We start from the raw sequence: 17,717 nt of genomic DNA, 5'->3' as shown, positions 1-17,717 counted from the left end.
TACCCCAGGGTGGGTAGGGGACAGGAGAATTAGGAGTCCGAGTCGGAGGAAGGGAGGATATTGTGTGGCCCCAGTTCTTGAGTGACTTCCCTGTAAGGGTCTGTGAGGTGGCTGATTGATTTCCATGGGTAACCGAATTCACCCTGTAGGAGTGCATTATAGAGGAGAATAAGTACTTGGTGACAAAGGTTAAGGAGGATGGTAGAGAGTACCTCTAGGATTTAATAGGAGACAGGTAAGAGGGAGCTGTTGGGTTTGGGCCCTTGGCACCCGACACAGGGGCAGTGGGAGCAAGGGGGCTCCGAGTAGGGTTAGGGGTTACCGTTCATGTGGAAGATTCTTCAGATATTGGAGTGAGCCGAATCTTGATCAGTCCCAGGATGGTACTGGAGTATTTTGTTGCCATGTTCCCTGTCGAAGAGCTCTTAGGGGGTGACTTGGGTGTTTTATTTAGCCTAGAGAGGTGAAACCAAGAGGGATAACCCGATATTTTGGCAACTGTAAGAGTTGTGAGTAGGAACTGGAAGGGCCCTGTCCATTTTGGTTGGAGGTTGGTTGGGTGAAGAGTCTTAAGGAATACCCAGTCCCCAGGGAAGAGGTAAGTGGGGTGAGGTCCTTCATGAAGCCGAGGGAAAGCCTGGTCCACATGTTCCCTAAGAAGTTGCCTAATCAAACTTAGGACTTGTAGGTAGTCACTCAAGGGGGATGTCTGGTTAGGGATGTTTCCTAACAGAAAAGGCCTACCATACATAAGCTCGAAGGGGCTCAGAAAGGTAGGAGCACGAGGGCTGGTGTGAAGATGGAAGAGAGCTATGGCCAAGAGGTCAATCCAGGGTCTCTTCACCTCCAGACTGAGTTTGGTTAACTGGGCTTTTTTTTTTTTTTAAGATTTTTATAGGGGAATTGGGGGGTGGGAACAGCACTGGGAAATTGGGGAATGGGAACAGACAAGTTGCTGTCTTTTTGTTCTTCAGTCTAGTTGTGGAGGACATTGCTTCACTGGCCCAAGTTGGCACCATCATTGCACTCTTCCCGGGTGAGGCAGATCAGTCGCCGGCTTCTGGACGGCCACTCACGGCGGATGCTGGCTGCTTACGCTGGCTGCTGGCTACACACGGTAGCCCATGGCAACCCACTGCCACAGGGGCCCTATGCCGTTGCCGGCAACTCACGGCAGCCCAGCTCCAGGTTGAGCTGTTGTTCAGCATCTTAGCTGTAGAGGGCAGTGTCACTGGCCCTCATATGTGGGATCCGAACCAGGGCCCTCTGGCATCCCAAGCCAGCTCTTAACCAACGCGCCACTTGGCCGGCCCGGTTAACTGGGCTTTGATGATACTGTTTGCCTTCTCTACTTTTCCTGAGGACTGTGGCCAATAGGGGATGTGAAGCCTCCATTTGATGTTCAAAGCCTCAGGTTGGGTTGTTTGGGAAGTAAAGGGCAGGGCCATTGTCTGACTGAAGGGAGTGTGGTAGCCCAAAACGGGGAATAATGTCATATAGTAAGACCTTGGTGACCTCAGAGGCCTTCTCCAAGGTGATGGGGAAGGCTCTACCCACCCAGGGTAAATACCCTGAAAAGGTATTTACCATGGTCAGTAGATATCTTGTTTTCTTGACAGGAGGCATATGTGTGAAATCTATTTGCCAATCCTCTCCCAGAAGGTGTCCCCGTAGCTGGTGTGTGGGAAAGGAGGGAGGCCGGATGGTCCCTTGTGGGAAGACAATGGAAAAGATAGTGCCGGCATCAGTGATTTCGCGGAGAAGGATAGGAAAATGTCGACAGGTTAGTAGAGGCCTTAGAAGATGGTATAGAGGCTTGAACCCGATGTGGAAGGATTGATGAATGACTGTTAGGCTCTCCCTAGCTTGGGCTTGGGGGAGGATATATCACCCACTGGAGAGGAGCCAATCTCCTTGGAGGATGGCCCCTTAGGCCAATGGAGGTTCCTGTTTGAATGGGGAGTAGTGGGACTGTATTTGTGGCATGACAAGGAGTTGGGTAGCTGGGGCAGGAGACTGAGAGGCCCATCATGCCTCCTCATCCGCTTTGTTGTTACCTACTGAGATGAGGTCTTCTCCCTTTTGATGTCCCTTACAATGTGTGACTCCAGCCCTGTCAGGAAATCAGGCCGGTTGGAGGAGATGGAGAATGAGAGGGGCATTTGTGATGGGGACCCTTTTGTGGATAGGAACCCTTGCTCCTGCCAGATGGCTGCATGAGGGTGTAAGATATGGTAAGCATATTTAGAATCAGTTTAGATATTGGCCTTCTTTCCTTTGGCCAGAGTTAGGGCTCGAGTGAGAGAGATCAGTTTCATCTTCTGTGAGGTCGTCCCTCTGGGGAGGGGATTTGCCTCTACAGTGTTTGTAAGGGAGATGATGGCATACCCTGCTGTTTTTGTGCCATCCTGAGTGGTGGAGCTCCGTCAATGAACCAGACGAGATCTGGGTCTGGGAGGGGTTCTGCTACAATGTTAGGAAAATGGGGTTTAAGATGTTCTAGAATCTCTATACAGGAATGTATGAGGGAGTTTGAGGGGTCAGGGAGAAGGTTCGTAGGATTGAGAGGAGGGCTTCTGTCTACCTTGAAGTTGGGCGTTTCTATGAATATGGTGTGAAACTGCTGTACTCTTGATGGTGATAGGTAGCTCATAGCTCTGTAGGAAAGGAGGTCCTGTAGGTTGTGTGGGCAATAGATAGTGGTGTCCTGCCCAAAGGTTAGTTTCCTACTTTTCTGTGCTAAGAGGGCAGCTGCCGCCAGGGCTCGTAAACAGGTAGGCCATCTTCTCACTGGGTCATCTAACTGTTTTGACAGGTAGGCTACAAGCCCAAAGGTGGGCCCCTTGTTTGGCCCAGTGCTCTGAGGGCAATACCTTGTCTTTCAGTCACATAGAGGAGAAAAGGCTTAGACAAGTCCGGAAGGGAGAGGGCAGGGACAGAGAGGAGAGCTTGTTGAAGAGCTCTTAAGGCCAGGACTATGTTGACTGTGGGGTCTAAGGGCTCTGAAAGGGGACCCTTAGCAGCCTGATAGAGTGGGTGAGCTAAGAGACCAAAATTAGAGATCCAGATGCGGAGAACCCTGCCAATCCAAGGAAGGAGTGGTTGTTAGGTGAGGTGAGGTCCCTAATGAGAGCTGTCCAATCTGCAGTGGTAGCCCTCCGGGTGAGGGAGAGTTGAGTCCCTAAGTAGGTAACTGTGGGTGTGGACAGCTGGGCCTTGGTGGGAGATACCTGGTATCCTTTAGAGGCTAGGAAATTTAGTAGGGAAGCGGTGTGTTGGAGGGATAGGATAGGTGAGAAACTACAGAGAAGTAGATCATCTACATATTGTAGAACTGTACTGGGGGCTAGATCGAGGGAGGCCAGATTTGAGGCAAGTGCCTGGCCAAAGAAGTGAAGGCTGTCACGGAAACCTTGTGGGAGGACTGTCTAAGTAAGCTGTCTGGATTGTAGGGTGTCTGGGTCCGTCCAAGTGAATGCGAAAAGGTCCTGTGAGTCTGGGTGGAGGGGGGTGGTAAAGAACGCATCCTTGAGGTCTATAACTGTGAAATGAGTGGTAGTAGAAGGGATGAGAGATAGGAGCGTATATGGGTTGAGGACTATAGGGTGAATGGAAAGTACTGTGGAGTTGATGACTCAGAGGTCCTGGACCAATCTATATGTTCCATTGGGTTTCCGTACAGGCAGGATGGGGGTATTGTATGGAGAATGGGTTGGTCGTAGGAGGCTTTGAGCAAGGAATTTGTCAATAATAGGTTTGAGTCCCTTTTGATGGAGGAGGGAAATGGGGTATTGTGGCTGGTTTGGAAATTTAGAGGGGTCGCAAAGCTGTATCCTTATGGGAGGATGATGTTTGGCGACAGAAAGAGTCGAGGTATCCCAAACGAGGGGATTGACTTCTGAAGGGGGAAGAGGAGGTTGGAGGGGAGATGAGAAGAGGACGGGATCGAGAAGGAGGAGTAAGGCTGGCTCTGGGTGTGGGAGATGGAAGGAGAGTGAGGCCTTAAACTTGGAAAGGCGGTTCCTTCCTAGTATAGCAGTGGGACATCAGGGAAGGATCAGGAAGGAGTGTGAAAATAGAATGTTAAAAAGGGTGCATGACAGTAAGGGGGTTGAGAGAGGCTGAGATATTAGGCCGTCAATGCCCACAACAGAGACCTGGTAGGGGTGTGTGGGGCCTGAAAATTCAGGCAGGGCGGAAAAGGTGGCCCCTGTATCTATCAAAAAGGAGATTGGCTTATCTGCCACTAGAAGCGTTACCTTGGGCTCCAAGGTGGTGATTGGAGAAGGGGGCCGGGGGCCCTGGGCACCGTCAGTCTTCAGCGGCAAGGCTGAGTAAGTTTGGTAGGGCAAGATGAGGATCGTTGTCCACGGGAAGGGGGGGGGTTTAGGGGGGATGGAAAGGGAGCGCCTCTTCCCTGGGAAAGACAGTCAACTTTCCAATGTCCCCTCTTACTGCAAGAAGGATAGGGTCCGGGCGAGGGCCACGGACTGGGGCAAGCTCTTGCCCAGTGCCCGTCTTTGCCGCACTTGAAGCTTCTGTGGGCCCCTTGGTGATGGACCTTGTGCCCTGTTAGGAGCTCCTTTTCGATCGGAGCCCCTGATAGCTGCCGCCAGCAGCTGGTATTTTGTCTGATCTTGGAGGGTTTTTTCTAGTTTTTCCTGTTCATCCTGATTGTTAAAGACCTTAAAGGCCAGGGCTAAAAGGTCCTGCTGGGGGGTTTGAGGGCCTGCCTCAGATTTTTTGAGGTTTTTTTCCCGGATATCTGGAGTTGACTGTGAGATAAAATGAGTATTAAGGACAATGATTCCTTCCCGAGATGAGGGGTCTACCCTAGTGAATTTCTGAGGTGGGATAAAAATTGGGCTGGATTTTCATCAGCCCATTGAGTGATTTCCTTCATCTTTTCAAAATTAACTGCTTTGTGGGCCGCTTTATGGAGGCCCGTTATGAGACAAGTTATCATATGGATTCTGTGGGCCCGTCCTGGGTTATTGGTCTGATAATCCCAATTGGGTTCTTCCGGGGAAACAGCCGCTGTACCTATGGGTTTTTGGTTATCTTGCTGATGAAGCTCCTTGGTGTGTCCCTGTGCCGCTACACATACTCGCTCCTTCTCCTCCGACAGGTCATGCCATGTGAGGTCGTACGACTGGGTTAAGTATTTGAATTCTTTAATGTAGGTTTCGGGGTTGGAAAAGAAGGAACCTAATCGTTTTTCTACCTGAGAAAGGTCAGAGAGAGAGAATGGGACATGGACTCAGATAATGCCCTCTGTTCCAGCTACCTCCCAGAGCGGGAGAAGGGAAGCAGGGTGCGCTCGAGAGCGGGTGAATGGAGGGGAAGGAGGGCCTGGAAGGGAACTTGGGGCCGAGGGCCCTGGGGTCTCAGAGTCTAAATCGCCAGCTGAGGACAAGGCTGGAGGAGAAAGAGGAAGTGTAGGCGCATAAGGAGGGGGAGAAGGTGGAGGGGAAGAATGGTCTGCCAGGTCAAAAGAGGAAGACTCGTCCTCGAGGGACGAGGCGTGGAGGACGTTTAGTGTGCCCAAGGAAGATTTGGAAGGTGGAACTGGACTGACAAAGGGAGGGCCGGAAGCGGAGAGTGAAGAAAGCCTGAATATAGGGGATCTCTGACCATTTTCCATTGTGATGACAGAAGTTATCTAGGCCCCTAAGAGTGTTAAAGTCAAAGGTTCCGTTTTCAGGCCATTGAGATCCATTATCCAATTTATATTGAGGCCAGGCAGTGTTGCAAAAGAAAACTAAGCATTTAGGCCGAATTTCACTCCGCAGGCCGAGGGCGTCTAAATTACCTAACAGACAGCCTAAGGGTGTACCCTTAGGAGGGAGAGACGAGGAGGCGCCCATTTTGTGAGTCAGATGTGGGAAAAGGGTGAAGGCAGAAACCCCCATTAGGAAGAGGATAAAGGGAGGAGGCATCTCACCTTCCAATATTCTATTCCTGAGACTGTGAGAGACCTCTACTAGGGTGGGCGTCCCCTGAGAGGGTCAGGGCCCATGGGCCGAAGGAGTCTTCTGGCCTAGGGCTAGGTCTTGGTCTGACGAACAGAAGACCCGAAAGAGAGTAGGGAATCCGTACTCACCCAAATAGGAGGTATGGACTAGTCTACTGATGTCTGTGAGGTCAGCACTGGAAGCAAGAAATTCCCTGCGGGTGTCTCCCAGGTCCAGGAGGGAGACCAGAGTGTGGATTGAGCCCAAGGGAGGGAGAGGAGGGTAAGGGCGATCCAGCACTTTCTTGGTCTTGCCCATCCCAGGTTTCAGCACCAAAATGAAAGGTTTGCCGAGGAGAGAGGAGTCAAGAGACACCATTATTCAAGCGAGCAAGTTTATTTGCCTGCCGGGCTATGCCAAAAAATGGTGCCAGCCCTGACTTGGTGGTCAGGTGCAGCCTTTATAGGGTGGGGTAAACAAGCTGATTTGGGGCCAGCCGAGTGGCGCGATGGTTAGGAACTGGCTTGGGACGCCAGAGGGCCCCGGTTCGGATCCCACATAGGGCCAGTGACACTGCCCTCCACAGCTAAGATGCTGAACAACAGCTCAACCTGGAGCTGGGCTGCCATGAGTCGCCGGCGACGGCGTAGGCTGCAGCCCCTGTGGCAGTGGGTTGCCATGGGCTGCTGTGTGTGGCCAGCAGCCAGCGTGAGCGGCCAGCAGCCGCAGTGAGCGGCTGTCCAGACGCCGGCGACTGATTTGCCTCGCCCGGGAGGAGCGCAGTGATGGTGCCAACTTGGGCCAGTGGAGCGGCGTCCTCCACAACTAGACTGAAGAACAAGACGACAGCAACTTGTCTGTTCCCCTTCCCCCAATTCCCCAGTGCTGTTCCCATACCCCAATTCCCCAATAAAAAAAAATCTTAAAAAAAAACAAAAAAACAAGCTGATTTGGGTCACGGGGAAAATTTTTACCAGCTAAGCAGGATGTGTGCGAGATGTGCTTGCCTAATCAAGCAAGATGTGTGTAAGGGGGGACAGTTATTTTTTTCTGTCAAGCAGGATGTGGGCTGTGCGCCCGATATTGTATGGCTGAGCTAGCCCTCGGGGCAAGTAGAACCCTTCAGTTTAGTTCGACACTCGGTTTGTATTTCAGCCTTTCTAACGGCCTGGGAGAGAACTCTCCTCGAGGCCTTCCTGGATTACAATACACTTAGCTGAGGGAAAACCAAAGAAGAGAGTACCCACCCTTCACATGAAAGAATGAGGGGCCACCAGGGACCTACAGATAGGGGATCTGAGGTGTGCCATCCACTTTCCAGACAGACCTGCCCTCCTTTGGGAATTCCACTGAGAATTTATTTAAACGTCTCACCGAATACCTCCCGGGCCCAGCAGGTGGATAGAATTCTGTCCCCACTTTCTAAGGGACCTGCCTCATTAAAAGAATTAAATGAAAAGCGAATGGTAAAAACAAGACATTTCCAATGGTCATGCTTCTGGCCTCATCAGGACGTACTGGTCAGGACAAGTCAAGAATTTCAAAGGGGATATTGCATTTTTAGGGCACTTCCAATTTTTTTAAGCATCCTCTGGATGGTCCTCCCCAAGGACTTTTTTGCCTTCAAGAGAGCCAATACTTGTTTTTTACTTTATTGTATTAAGGTACACATAACATAAACTTTACCATCCTAACCATTGTTAAGTGCACAGCTCAGTGGCATTAAGCACCGTCACACCGTCCTGCAGCCATTCCCATCATCCAGCTCCAGAACTTTCCATCTTTCCAAACTGAAACTGTCCCCATTAAACACTCACTCCCATCCCCTCCCCCAGTCCCTGCCCCCCACCATCTACTTGCTGTCTGTGAATCTCACTCCTTTGGGGACCTCCTGTGAGTGCAGTCACACAGTGTTTGTCCATAATAAGTACTGTGAGTATGATTGACAAGCAGTGACTGACTCAGTGGGACAGGGTGACATGGAAAAAGGCCTGGGGCTGGTGCCACGGAAGACCATCACTCCACAAACACTGGTTGAACACTAACTGCATGCCACATGCTTGGGATGCCGAGTGTGACCCTGCCAGCCCATAGTGGGGCTCACAGCCCCGTGGGGTGGGGTGGGGGCCAGAGGTACCCGTGGGAGCAGTGAGTGTCACCAAGTGAAATGAACCGGGCAGAGGAGGGAGGGTTTATTTCATGGTGGGTGTGGACAAGCACTTTGAAGGAGGGCAGAAGGACCCCTTTAAGCCCTCAAATCAAGCACTTTTCTCTGCCAGGTCAGGTGCTGTCCACACAGGACTCCATAATGTCAGGGCTTTTCTGGTGCACCATGGTGGGGACTCCAGGGAGGCATGGAGGCCCTCAGATTGGGAGCTCAGGTCTCCTTCAGACTGGAAGGTTCCCCCTGGTTGGAGTGGGGCGGGTATCCTCTCTCAGATTGGGACTTAAAGGGAGGGGTCAAGTGTCTTCCCCTTCAGACTTGCAGCTCCTTAAGGTGCCAGGATCCATGCCCCCCTCCCCAATAGTCCCTCCCCCCTCAGACTAGCAGGAACAATTAAATCTGGAAGGCTGGGTGCTGGTCTCCTTTCTTCTTGGATCTAAGAGTGTTTGGCAAAATCTTTGAAGCAGAAAGACTCAACAGAGGTACCATTTCATCCCTGGCTTGAGACCCAGAAAGCAGAACAGTTTTTCCAGGAAAGTAAAAACAGAAAAGTAAGCCCTCGAGTCTGAAGGCACACCCGCCCTCAGGATTGTCAGCACTTCACTTGTGGTTCTCGGATGGTGGATTTAAATGGGGACCTGTTTCCTAAGGTGGGGGGCTCTGTCACGGTCTTGGCAGTTCCCACAGGGCCAGGCATGGCAGGGGGTGGGCGCCCCTATCCTCAGGCTCAGTCTTCATTTTCACTGGCGTAGACTCCAGCTTCCCAGCGTTCCGCCATGGCATTCTTGTGGCGGGTCACCCGCGTGGCTTCCAGGACCTGCAAGAGAAGGCATGGAGTCCCCATTAGGGTTCTAACCCCCATCCCAATATCTCCTCCCTCTGCTAGCTCATAGGAGAGGCCGGGAACAGGGGTAATGCAGGACCATTCGCTCCTCTGTTTCAGACCTTCTACCCCTAGTAATACCACCAAGGAACACGCCAACTCATGCTGAGCTCCACAGCAGGGGAAATGCCTGGGTCTGGCATTTGGGGCTCAGCTCAAAGAGGGCCTCAAATGCATCCCACAAATCCACTGAGGTAGCTGGCCTTCACACTCCCAGACAAACCCTTCCCTCAAAGAGAATGCCCTCATCTTGGGCTTAATCTACCCCCAAACCTTTACCACCTGACAAGGAGCCTACATGTGTGGACCCCCTTTGCACAATCTGTGCCCACGGCAGGCAGCACAAGCCAATCACAGCCAAATCCACCTCAGGCAGACACTATCAATTGTGGAGTTACCCAAGAAAGTTTCCACACCCAGAAGAAAGGCTTCTGATGACCCTGATGCCATAGGGCAGGTGGCACAGACCGGGGAGGGAAAGACTTGGTCCTGGCCCTCAGGAGCACACTCACCTCCGAGTTGACGTGGTCTAAAGGGTTGATGCCAGCGTACTACAGAAAAGAAAAATACGTCAGCCTCCAGGCATCAGGTCCTCCCCCACCCCAGGGCCCACGTGAAACTCAATGCACAGCCCACTCAGTCACCACCTGGGGGAGAGGGAAGGCATTCCCTGCCCACCATGGTCCCCCTGAGTGCCTCTCAACCACCCCAGACTCAACGCCATCCACCATACTGTTCCCTCATGTTATTCCCCTCAGTGCAGCCTCAGTCTATCACTTGCATTTTTTTTCTCCTTGTCAACTTCATCATAATAAAGACAGTTGACATTTATGGAGCTGTTTCTGTGGCCAGGCCCAGCTATAAGGCTCAGAAGAGGCTGGTCTTATTATCATGCTCATTTCACAGAGGAGGAGACTGAGGATCAGAGAGGGGCAGGGACTTGCCCAATATCACACAGCCAGCAAGAAGCAGGAATGAGACTTGAACCCAGGTCCCTGAGCTCCACTCTGTGCCTAGCCCACCAGGCTAAGCTGTGAGTACCAGGTGGGTAAGGCTGGAGTTGGGGTTATTTTCCATGGTGTTCCCAATTACCCTGCCCAGAGAGGAGATGGCATCATGGTTACAAATGCAAGGTGTGGCTAAGCCTGGGTTCAAGTCCCAACTTGGGAACTCACGGGCCATGTGGACCTGGGCACGTCTTGATCCACCTTCCTGTGGCCCTAATGGGGGGTGTCAAATGGGACGGGCAGGGCTCTACACCCACCCACTGTTCCTTCTTCTTTCTCTGCTCAGGAGCAGCTTCGGCTGGGCCCTCCGCCGTCCATACCGGGCCCGAGTGCAGGTAGATGGGGGCGAAGTAGTGAGACTCAGACACTGAGTAGCTGCCCATGATGCCTGTGTGGGGCAGAGGGAAAGAAGGATCATCAGAGAGGGTCTCAAGTTCCCTTGAAGACAGAACATCTGTCAGACCCCAGCCCGGGAGATGCAGAGTCTCTGGCCAAGAGGCTGGACTAGTTAAAGAGGTGAATGGACAGATGGACAGAACAGGCAGCTAGTTGGGAAAACTGATAGGTAGACTAACCAAAATAGCCAGCCATGAGAGACTGCCTATCCATAGACAGACAGGCCAATCATGAAGGGTGAAAAACATTAAAAGTGACATGGGATATTTCATATTGACAAAAAAGAGCAATTGACAAAGAGGCTCCAACATCTGTAAACCTTTATGCATCTAATAACAAAACATCCAAATCCATATAGCAAAAACCCCAGGGCAAAGTTAACATCTGTCTCTAAAATCTACAGCTTCAGTAGACATACAGGCAACAGACCATCCAGCTGGGGGAGTCCCCCACATATCTCTCTACCCTCAGCCCCTCCTGACACCCCCCAGACTCCACTGCCCCATCCTCCTCTGCTCCACCCTCCGACCCACATCAAAACAGTCATTCCAAGGAGCCCTCCTTACCGGATGCCTGGGAGGAACTCCTGGAGTCTTGGTCACAACCCTCCTCCAGGGGCGGAGAGACTTCTGGAAAGAGAGCATTCCGCCGCTCCTCGGCCACCTCCCGCTCCCGCCTCAGGACACTCTCCACCTCCCTCTCCAGCAGCTCAGATGACTGGGACTTTTGTAGCCTCAGCGCTGGCGCCCTAGCCACCTCCCAGCCCCAGATTCCTGGGGGCTCAGCCTTCTGGGGCACATCTGGGACCCTGAACAGCGGGGGACGCAGGCGGAAGTATTCCCATCGCACCACACCCCCGTTGGCTTGCAGGGGTCCCCTGGGGGGCTTCCAGCTCTCCTGCTTCGTGCCTGAAGGTTTTCCAGAGGTTGCCGAGACAAGCCTTTGAGACCCTGTGGCCTTTGGAGAGGCCACCGCCTTGCCCTCATCTGCAGAGAGCCCACTTGGCTTGCTGTATGCGCGGAGGGCTGGGGACTCTTGCTGGGGCGTCCCAGGGCTCAGGTACGGCAGGTAGGCGGCAGGTGGGATGCGGTTTACCTTTCTCACGTCTGGGGCGGGATCGGCTGCACTGGCGTCTGGGGCCAGGCCAAGGATGGAGTCCGAGCTGAAGGCTCTCCTGAGTCCAGGCCGGGGGTCCTCTAAGGCCCAGTCGGGCGTGGAGGCCCGGCCCACCTGCAGGCCTTCCCGCCGGTGGTCCTCCTCACGCTGCGTCTCCTGCACCATGTCACGTTGTACATAGAGCGATGGGCGTCCCCTGTCCCGCCGCGGGGCCGCGGTCAGGCTCACCTTGGTCAGCAGTGGCCGCGTGGGGATCTCCACCAGCTCCTGGTGGTTGTCGGCCCGCTGCAGACCCCTCTGCTTGCGCAGAGCAGCCTCGCGCTCCTGGACCAGCCGGATCTCCCGCTCAATGGGCGTCTCCTTGGGGACCTCCAGTGACTCAGCTGGGGACTGGGAACCAGGGTCATCCACAGCTTGGATACCAGATGCCTTAGACAAACCATGGACCCTCTTCTTTTCCTTCACCTGGGGCTGGACTGAGACAACATAGCCATTGGCTAGGGACAGCCCGTTCAAGGCCTTGGGGGCCTGGCTGATCCTGGGTGGGGCACATGTGGGGGCCACCCTGGCCTGGGGGTTCTGAGGAATCCCCGCGTTTGCCTTCTCTAGACTCAGGAACTGCTGCCTTGCTGCCAGGAAGTCGATCTGCTCCCTGTTGATCACGTTTTCTTCCAGGGGCATGGACTGGGGTCGGCCAGAGGTCCTGGTATCCCTGTGGCCAGGGGTGCCATGGAGTGTGGCCACAGTGCCACTCTTCCTGACTGCCTGGTTCTGGATGACCACCCAGTGCTCCCACTGCAAGTCTCGTGGCCACCTGGGTGAGGCGTCCCTGGTGTCCAACTGGTAAGCTTTCACCTCCTCATCCTCGTGGTCCTCCTGCCGCAGGAACAGTTGGCTGGGAACAGCACGCAGACTGCAGGGCACCCCTGTCCTCACCACGTCCAACTGGGCTTTGTAGTCAGTGGTCCATGCCTGAGGCTGGTCCTGGCCCCAGCCACTGGCTGAGGGCTCCACGTCCACCAGCTCGAACATGTAGCCAGTATCCCCATTGAGAGCCAGGCTGGCCACGCCTGGTGAGTCGGGGATGCTAAAGATGGGGTATCTGGTCACACGGTCCATGCTCTGGGGGTTTAAGCCTGCCACAGGCTCCCGAGGTGCAGATGCTCTTGGCTCCCTGAGGGATGAGAAGAAATAATGGCCACCAGGTCAGAACACTTGGGAAGAGGCACAATGTCCAGGCCCTCAAAGGGCAAAGTCCTGCCCAAGTGGCCTATGTGACTGGGTTAGGGATGGACATATGACTCAAACCTGGCCAATGAAATGAAATCCTGGGACTTGGCAATGAATGTTGCCACTCTTCCCCCTAGGCTTGTTAGGTTGTGGGATAAAACTGAACTGCTGGGGGCCCTATGTGGTCCCTTGTGGACACAACTTGCTGGAGAGCAACCCCAACCCCAACACAACATCCTAAAAATATTGTTTGAGCTCCTAGATCCAGCCACACCTGAATCTTGCCCCTGTATGGACCCAACAACGCGCCCCATGTTTGTCTGACATTTGCAGTTGTCCTAGCCTACCTCATCTCCCAGATGCTGCACACCCTGCCTCGTTGAGCCCCTGCTGCTCCAATCCTACTCCTCCCTTCTTCCACTCAGTTCATCGTGTCCAAACCCAATGCCACCCCTGGGCAGCCTCCCTGGGTCTCCACCAGCACGTGTGTCTGCAGTTACCGCTGTAATTGCTTTCATCTGACATTTACAGATGGCTCCAGTAGGCTTGCCTCCCACTGGGATGAAACAGGCCCAGAGAGGGACAGCAAATGGAGAGACTCTAGCTTCCTGGATCCCACATCCTAGTTCTTTCCCCAGCACCTGCCCAGCAGGATACCTTGTCCCATAAAAGACAACCCCCTCCACCTTGGTGCTATAAATCCAGGACAGGCTAGGGAACGCCTTGGATCTTGTCCCACTGGGCTGGGTGACACCCTGACCCAGTGCCCTGAGGGCACTAGCCCCCACCAAGTATCTGGGTTCCTGCTGAGTATGGCTCCAGACTTCTCGAAGGTCACACATCTGATCTCACACCTCCGTGGCTCCTGGCACCTCCAGGGTACAGTTCTCACTACCCATCCCAGATGCTCAAGGCCTCTATCTAGCCTCACCACAAACCCCCAACCTGACCCTCCTCCTTCCCCTGCAGCTCTCTCTGCCTGGAGGACCCTCATTTCTGCTATTCCATAGCTTCTGTGGCTGCACCCCACAGGACACCTCTCCAGGGAGACACCCCCACCCAGATTGCCCTCACTATTGGAGCCCATCGTCTGAGCATCTCCTGTGTGCCCAGCCCAGTACCCGTGTGTCAGATGTCACCTTTTTACAGCTGAGAAAAGGAAGATAGGCTGTCCCCAATTCCTCAAGCAGCCCTTGTTCTTGGCCTTGGACCCTGGTTCCTCCAGAGATACTGTGTACATCTGCTGACTTTTTATACCAACTTGCTTATAAAAGCTAAGTGTGGTTCTAAAAAGGAAAACGCAGCCGGTTCCTGAACTGGGAAAGTGGCATCAAGCAACATAAAATGAATCATTGGGACAGTGTTACAACTAGCATGTTATGAATCACCCAATCTTTTGTATGTATCAAATATTGAAACTATAATTAGGAAAACATATTTAAAATAAGCAGTCTTGTGTAGTGAATCCCAGCCACTGTCCCAGTGAGCATGCAGCCCCCCACAGAGATTTTCTCCTTGAAAGTTATTGGGAAAGCTTCTTTGAAAGGGGCATAAGCTTATTTAAGTCCTGTCTTCTCCCACCTGAAGCCACCAGCCCAGGACCCTCTCTCCCAGTGGCCCCAGGTGAGCACCCCTCCTGCAGTCCAGAGTCTGGTATTCAGCTGGTGCTTAATAAAGTCTGGCTGAACAGGGTGTGGTCTCTGCAAACACCACTCATTCTAGATGCTCAGCCAGACCCAAGCCTGTCCTCTGGCCCAGCTCTGTCCCTATGCCCTGGAGTTCCCCAGGGAAGGCAGGTATGGCAGGGGTGACTCAGGAGTGTTTGCCAAGTGAGTGGCTGGATCTTCACTCACGGCCATTTATAAGCCACATGGCACACTAACTCTGGCAAAAACATCCACCTGCCCAGAGGGTGTTAGGTCTCCACGTAGGGTGGGGGCCCCACTTCTTCCACTGCTCACTCCTCCCAGGTGATTCACTGAGGCCAACAAGGGGTGGGGCTCAGTCTGGGTCTTGGGTTCAAGGTCCCAGGGCCCCTCTCACTTGTGGCCTTGGGCAAGTCTCAGCTCACGCCTCGATTATTTGCTCTTCCAAGAGCCTGTGATAAAGGGGCCAGTCTCATCCCCAATTTACAGCAGAGGGAACTGAGGCTCAGAGAGGGGAAGTTGTTCACTGGAGGTCACACAGGAGTGACAGAGCAACAGGTCCTGAAGCCCAACCCCTCACTCCCTGGTGGTTGCTTCCTCCTCCAGGAAGCCCCTCCCCTGGTTACTCCTCCCTAGCCCCACCCCATACCCTGGTCTACACCAAATTGCAACTGCATTTATGGCCCCTGGTGCCAAATACCTACTTCCTCATCACTGTAACTGGCCTCCCACCCTAGGGGCAAAGTCCTGCTGGAGGGGCCGAGGCTTAGACAGGGCAGGTCACACAGCAGAGAGGGGCTCCAGGGGTTCCTCTTCCATCACTCAAGGCTGCAGTCGCCCTGAGCCCCTGGCTGGGCAGAACCCCCAACCCTTTGACACACCTGGACACAGGGATGAGTCTCTGCCCCACGGGACCCCGGCCACCTGCTTGGGGGTTGTATAGAGCCTCTGTGCTGACACCGCATACACCGACTGTCCCACCTCCACTCCTCCTGTGTGCCCCATCAGACCTCAGACGCAAGGAGTGTTGTGTGCTGCTCCCCAAGCAAGACTCTGGCTGGTGCTGAGTGCCTCCCAAGAAGCCTCCAGGATCCCTAGAACCCATGGGAGGGGTTCTCTGGCCTCTGGCCAATCAGACCTCTCCTTCAGAGAGTCAGGGCTCAGGGTTCATGGATTTGGGAAGCCCAGGGTGGAGACTGAGGCCCTGGCAAGGCTCAGGGCCAGGCCTTCTGCTCCCCAGGGTTGGGGGAGAGCAAGGACACAGGCCTCAGGGCTTCAGAGCCAGGTCAGAGCAAGGGGAGGCCCCCCACCAGCCCTTGAGACCCCAGCTAGGTCCAGAGGGGTATAAGGCAAGGATGGGGGCCTCCCTTTCTGCACGCCAAGTACCCCACAGGTAAGTGAATGGTACCAAGTGGCACAGGAGTCCCCATGCCTAAAACAGACCACACAACCACGCAGGACCCCACCCCGTCCGAGCTTCATATGCTGCCTGGCCCCCTCATGCCCCAGCCTCACCTGCCGGCTGTGGACCCCAGCAGCCTCCGAGCCCGGCTCTGCTCCTGAAACGGGCACAGAGGTCTCCCAGCACCACCCTGCCCACAGGTTGCCAGGGTACAGGGCCCCGCCCAGGGAATGCAGGGGTGCCCCCTCCTCTGTGGCCCCACCCAGGCTCAGGAAACAAAGTCCAGAGGAGAAAGAAAGGCGATACCCAGGCAGGGCGGAGGGTAGGTGCCATGCCCACTGCACGCTATTCCCCGGCCCCCAGCACCATGGAGCTGGAACTCACCCCAAAACCTCCCTCTAGCTGCCTCCTGGCTCTCACCACCTATCAGCACCACTCAGAGAGGGGCCATCACTTTCCCAGGGTGACACAGCAGATCCATGGACCAGCTGCCCGTTTCTCAGTGGGAGGGGGTCTGAGTCCCAGGCCCCTCCACTGTCACACCTGGCTCCCTTCACCCTTGGTCTACTCCCCCAGAGCCTTTCTGGGACAAGCCCGGTTTGCCCGTCTCTGGGGGTTCAGCTGGGTCTGGGTTAGAATCCCCCTAACCTCTCAGCCTGTTTCCTCCTCAATGAAATGGAGCCATCACACAGCTGGGAGAATTCACTTGGGCGTAAAAGGCCTATTGAGGACATCACAAGTACCAGAAAATGTTGGTGGGTGGGCAAGGCAGACAGAGGCACTGAGGCTGTAAATGAGCGGCAGGTCCTCCCAGGTGCTCAACTGACTTGCTTGAGTCTTAGTCAAGGTGCCGCGGGAGCCCAGTGTCTGCAGGGGAGTCAGGCTACTGGGCCCAGCGGTCAGTCTACTGGAGATGGGACACAATGGCTTGGGCTTCCATCTCCAGGGCTGGGGCTCTGTCCTGCCCTTTAGCTGGCTGTGGGGCCCCTCTGAACCTCGGTTTCTTCTTCCATCGAATAGGTCCCCAGCCCCGAATCTGCCTGGGATAGGGGGGATGTGACACAGGTTCAGATAAAGGGCCCAGCCCAGAATGACAGCTTGAGCATGCAACGTGGGCCAGCTCTATTAAAGCCTGGAGCATACAGCCTCGCTGTTTCCTTGCTACCCTCCTACAGGTCCTTTTACCTGTTCTGCAGACATGGAAACTGAGGCATGGCAAGCTTTAAATCCTAAGGGCAGACAGCATCAGTTGTGGGGCTGGGATTTGAACCTGAATCCACCATAACTACCACCTTATTGCTCATGTGGGGAAACTGAGGCCCAAAAGAGCAGAGACTGCATCACCCAGTGTGCTGGGGCACTGTGGACAGAAGGACCCCACTGTCCTGCTCCCAGACAGGGTGGCCTTTCATTCAGGGTTCAAAGCCCATTGAACAGATGGTCAAACTGAGGCCCAAGGGGGCAGTGACTTCTCCCAGTCACAGTGAGGCTGAATGGGGTGGCAGCACCCATAAACACTTCCTCTCTTGTACCTTTACCTGTTTCCCAGAGATTGAATTCCCTACAGAACTTGGGGGTGCTTCTGAGGTCCTTTCTGTTCCCTGGGGTGCTGTGAGCCCAGCAAAGGGCAGCCTTGCATTCAAAGGACCAGAGTGAGGTGAGGCAGGTGTAGGAGGGAGGGCTCCACAGGAAAGACAAGGCAAGTCCTCCCAGTGGCCGCATCCCTCTTACCTCCAGGCCTTACCTGCCCAGGTACTGCTCAGGTGTGTTCAGGTGCAGGTAGGGACTCCACAGATGCCCCCACAGCAGCGGGTGAGCCTGAGGGGTGCAGGGGCCACAGGTGGAAGAAGCCAGGTCTCTGGCCTGCGTAGCCTCCCTTTATGGTCTCCAATCCTGGGTGGGGCCTCACCCTGTCCCTC

At 54.3% G+C, this 17,717-nt stretch overlaps 1 protein-coding gene across 2 annotated transcripts; it reads right to left on the bottom strand.

Moving 5' to 3' along the window:
• Positions 1 to 6,863: 6,863 nt before the first annotated feature.
• On the bottom strand, positions 6,864 to 17,690 carry MISP (mitotic spindle positioning). Of its 2 annotated transcripts, none has more exons than XM_019657201.1 (5): positions 17,543 to 17,690; positions 10,971 to 12,694; positions 10,266 to 10,396; positions 9,514 to 9,552; positions 6,864 to 8,935 (listed from the first exon to the last, which is right to left on the bottom strand). In XM_019657201.1, the coding sequence occupies exons 2-5, from the start codon at positions 12,637 to 12,639 to the stop codon at positions 8,846 to 8,848; spliced, it is 1,929 nt and encodes a 642-aa protein (XP_019512746.1). In that variant the 5' UTR covers positions 12,640 to 12,694; positions 17,543 to 17,690; the 3' UTR covers positions 6,864 to 8,845. The 2 variants fall into 2 exon arrangements, with proteins under 2 accessions (XP_019512746.1, XP_019512743.1); XM_019657198.1 differs by lacking the exon at positions 17,543 to 17,690 and adding an exon at positions 15,912 to 15,998.
• Between the last annotated feature and the right edge of the window lie 27 nt (positions 17,691 to 17,717).

Source organism: Hipposideros armiger, unplaced genomic scaffold (assembly GCF_001890085.2).
Source record: "Hipposideros armiger isolate ML-2016 unplaced genomic scaffold, ASM189008v1 scaffold_275, whole genome shotgun sequence".
Classification (NCBI taxonomy): domain Eukaryota; kingdom Metazoa; phylum Chordata; class Mammalia; order Chiroptera; family Hipposideridae; genus Hipposideros; species Hipposideros armiger.
This window is presented reverse-complemented; position numbering and strand designations above follow the sequence as displayed.

Coding starts and splice junctions, on each gene's coding strand:
- MISP (XM_019657201.1), bottom strand. CDS start 12,639: ATGGACCGTGTGACCAGATACCCCATCTTTAGCATCCCCGACTCACCA. Junction 10,397..10,970: donor GAGTTCCTCCCAGGCATCCG/GTAAGGAGGGCT, acceptor TGCCCCACACAG/GCATCATGGGCAGCTACTCA. Junction 9,553..10,265: donor GAAAGAAGAAGGAACAGTGG/GTGGGTGTAGAG, acceptor TCTTTTCTGTAG/TACGCTGGCATCAACCCTTT.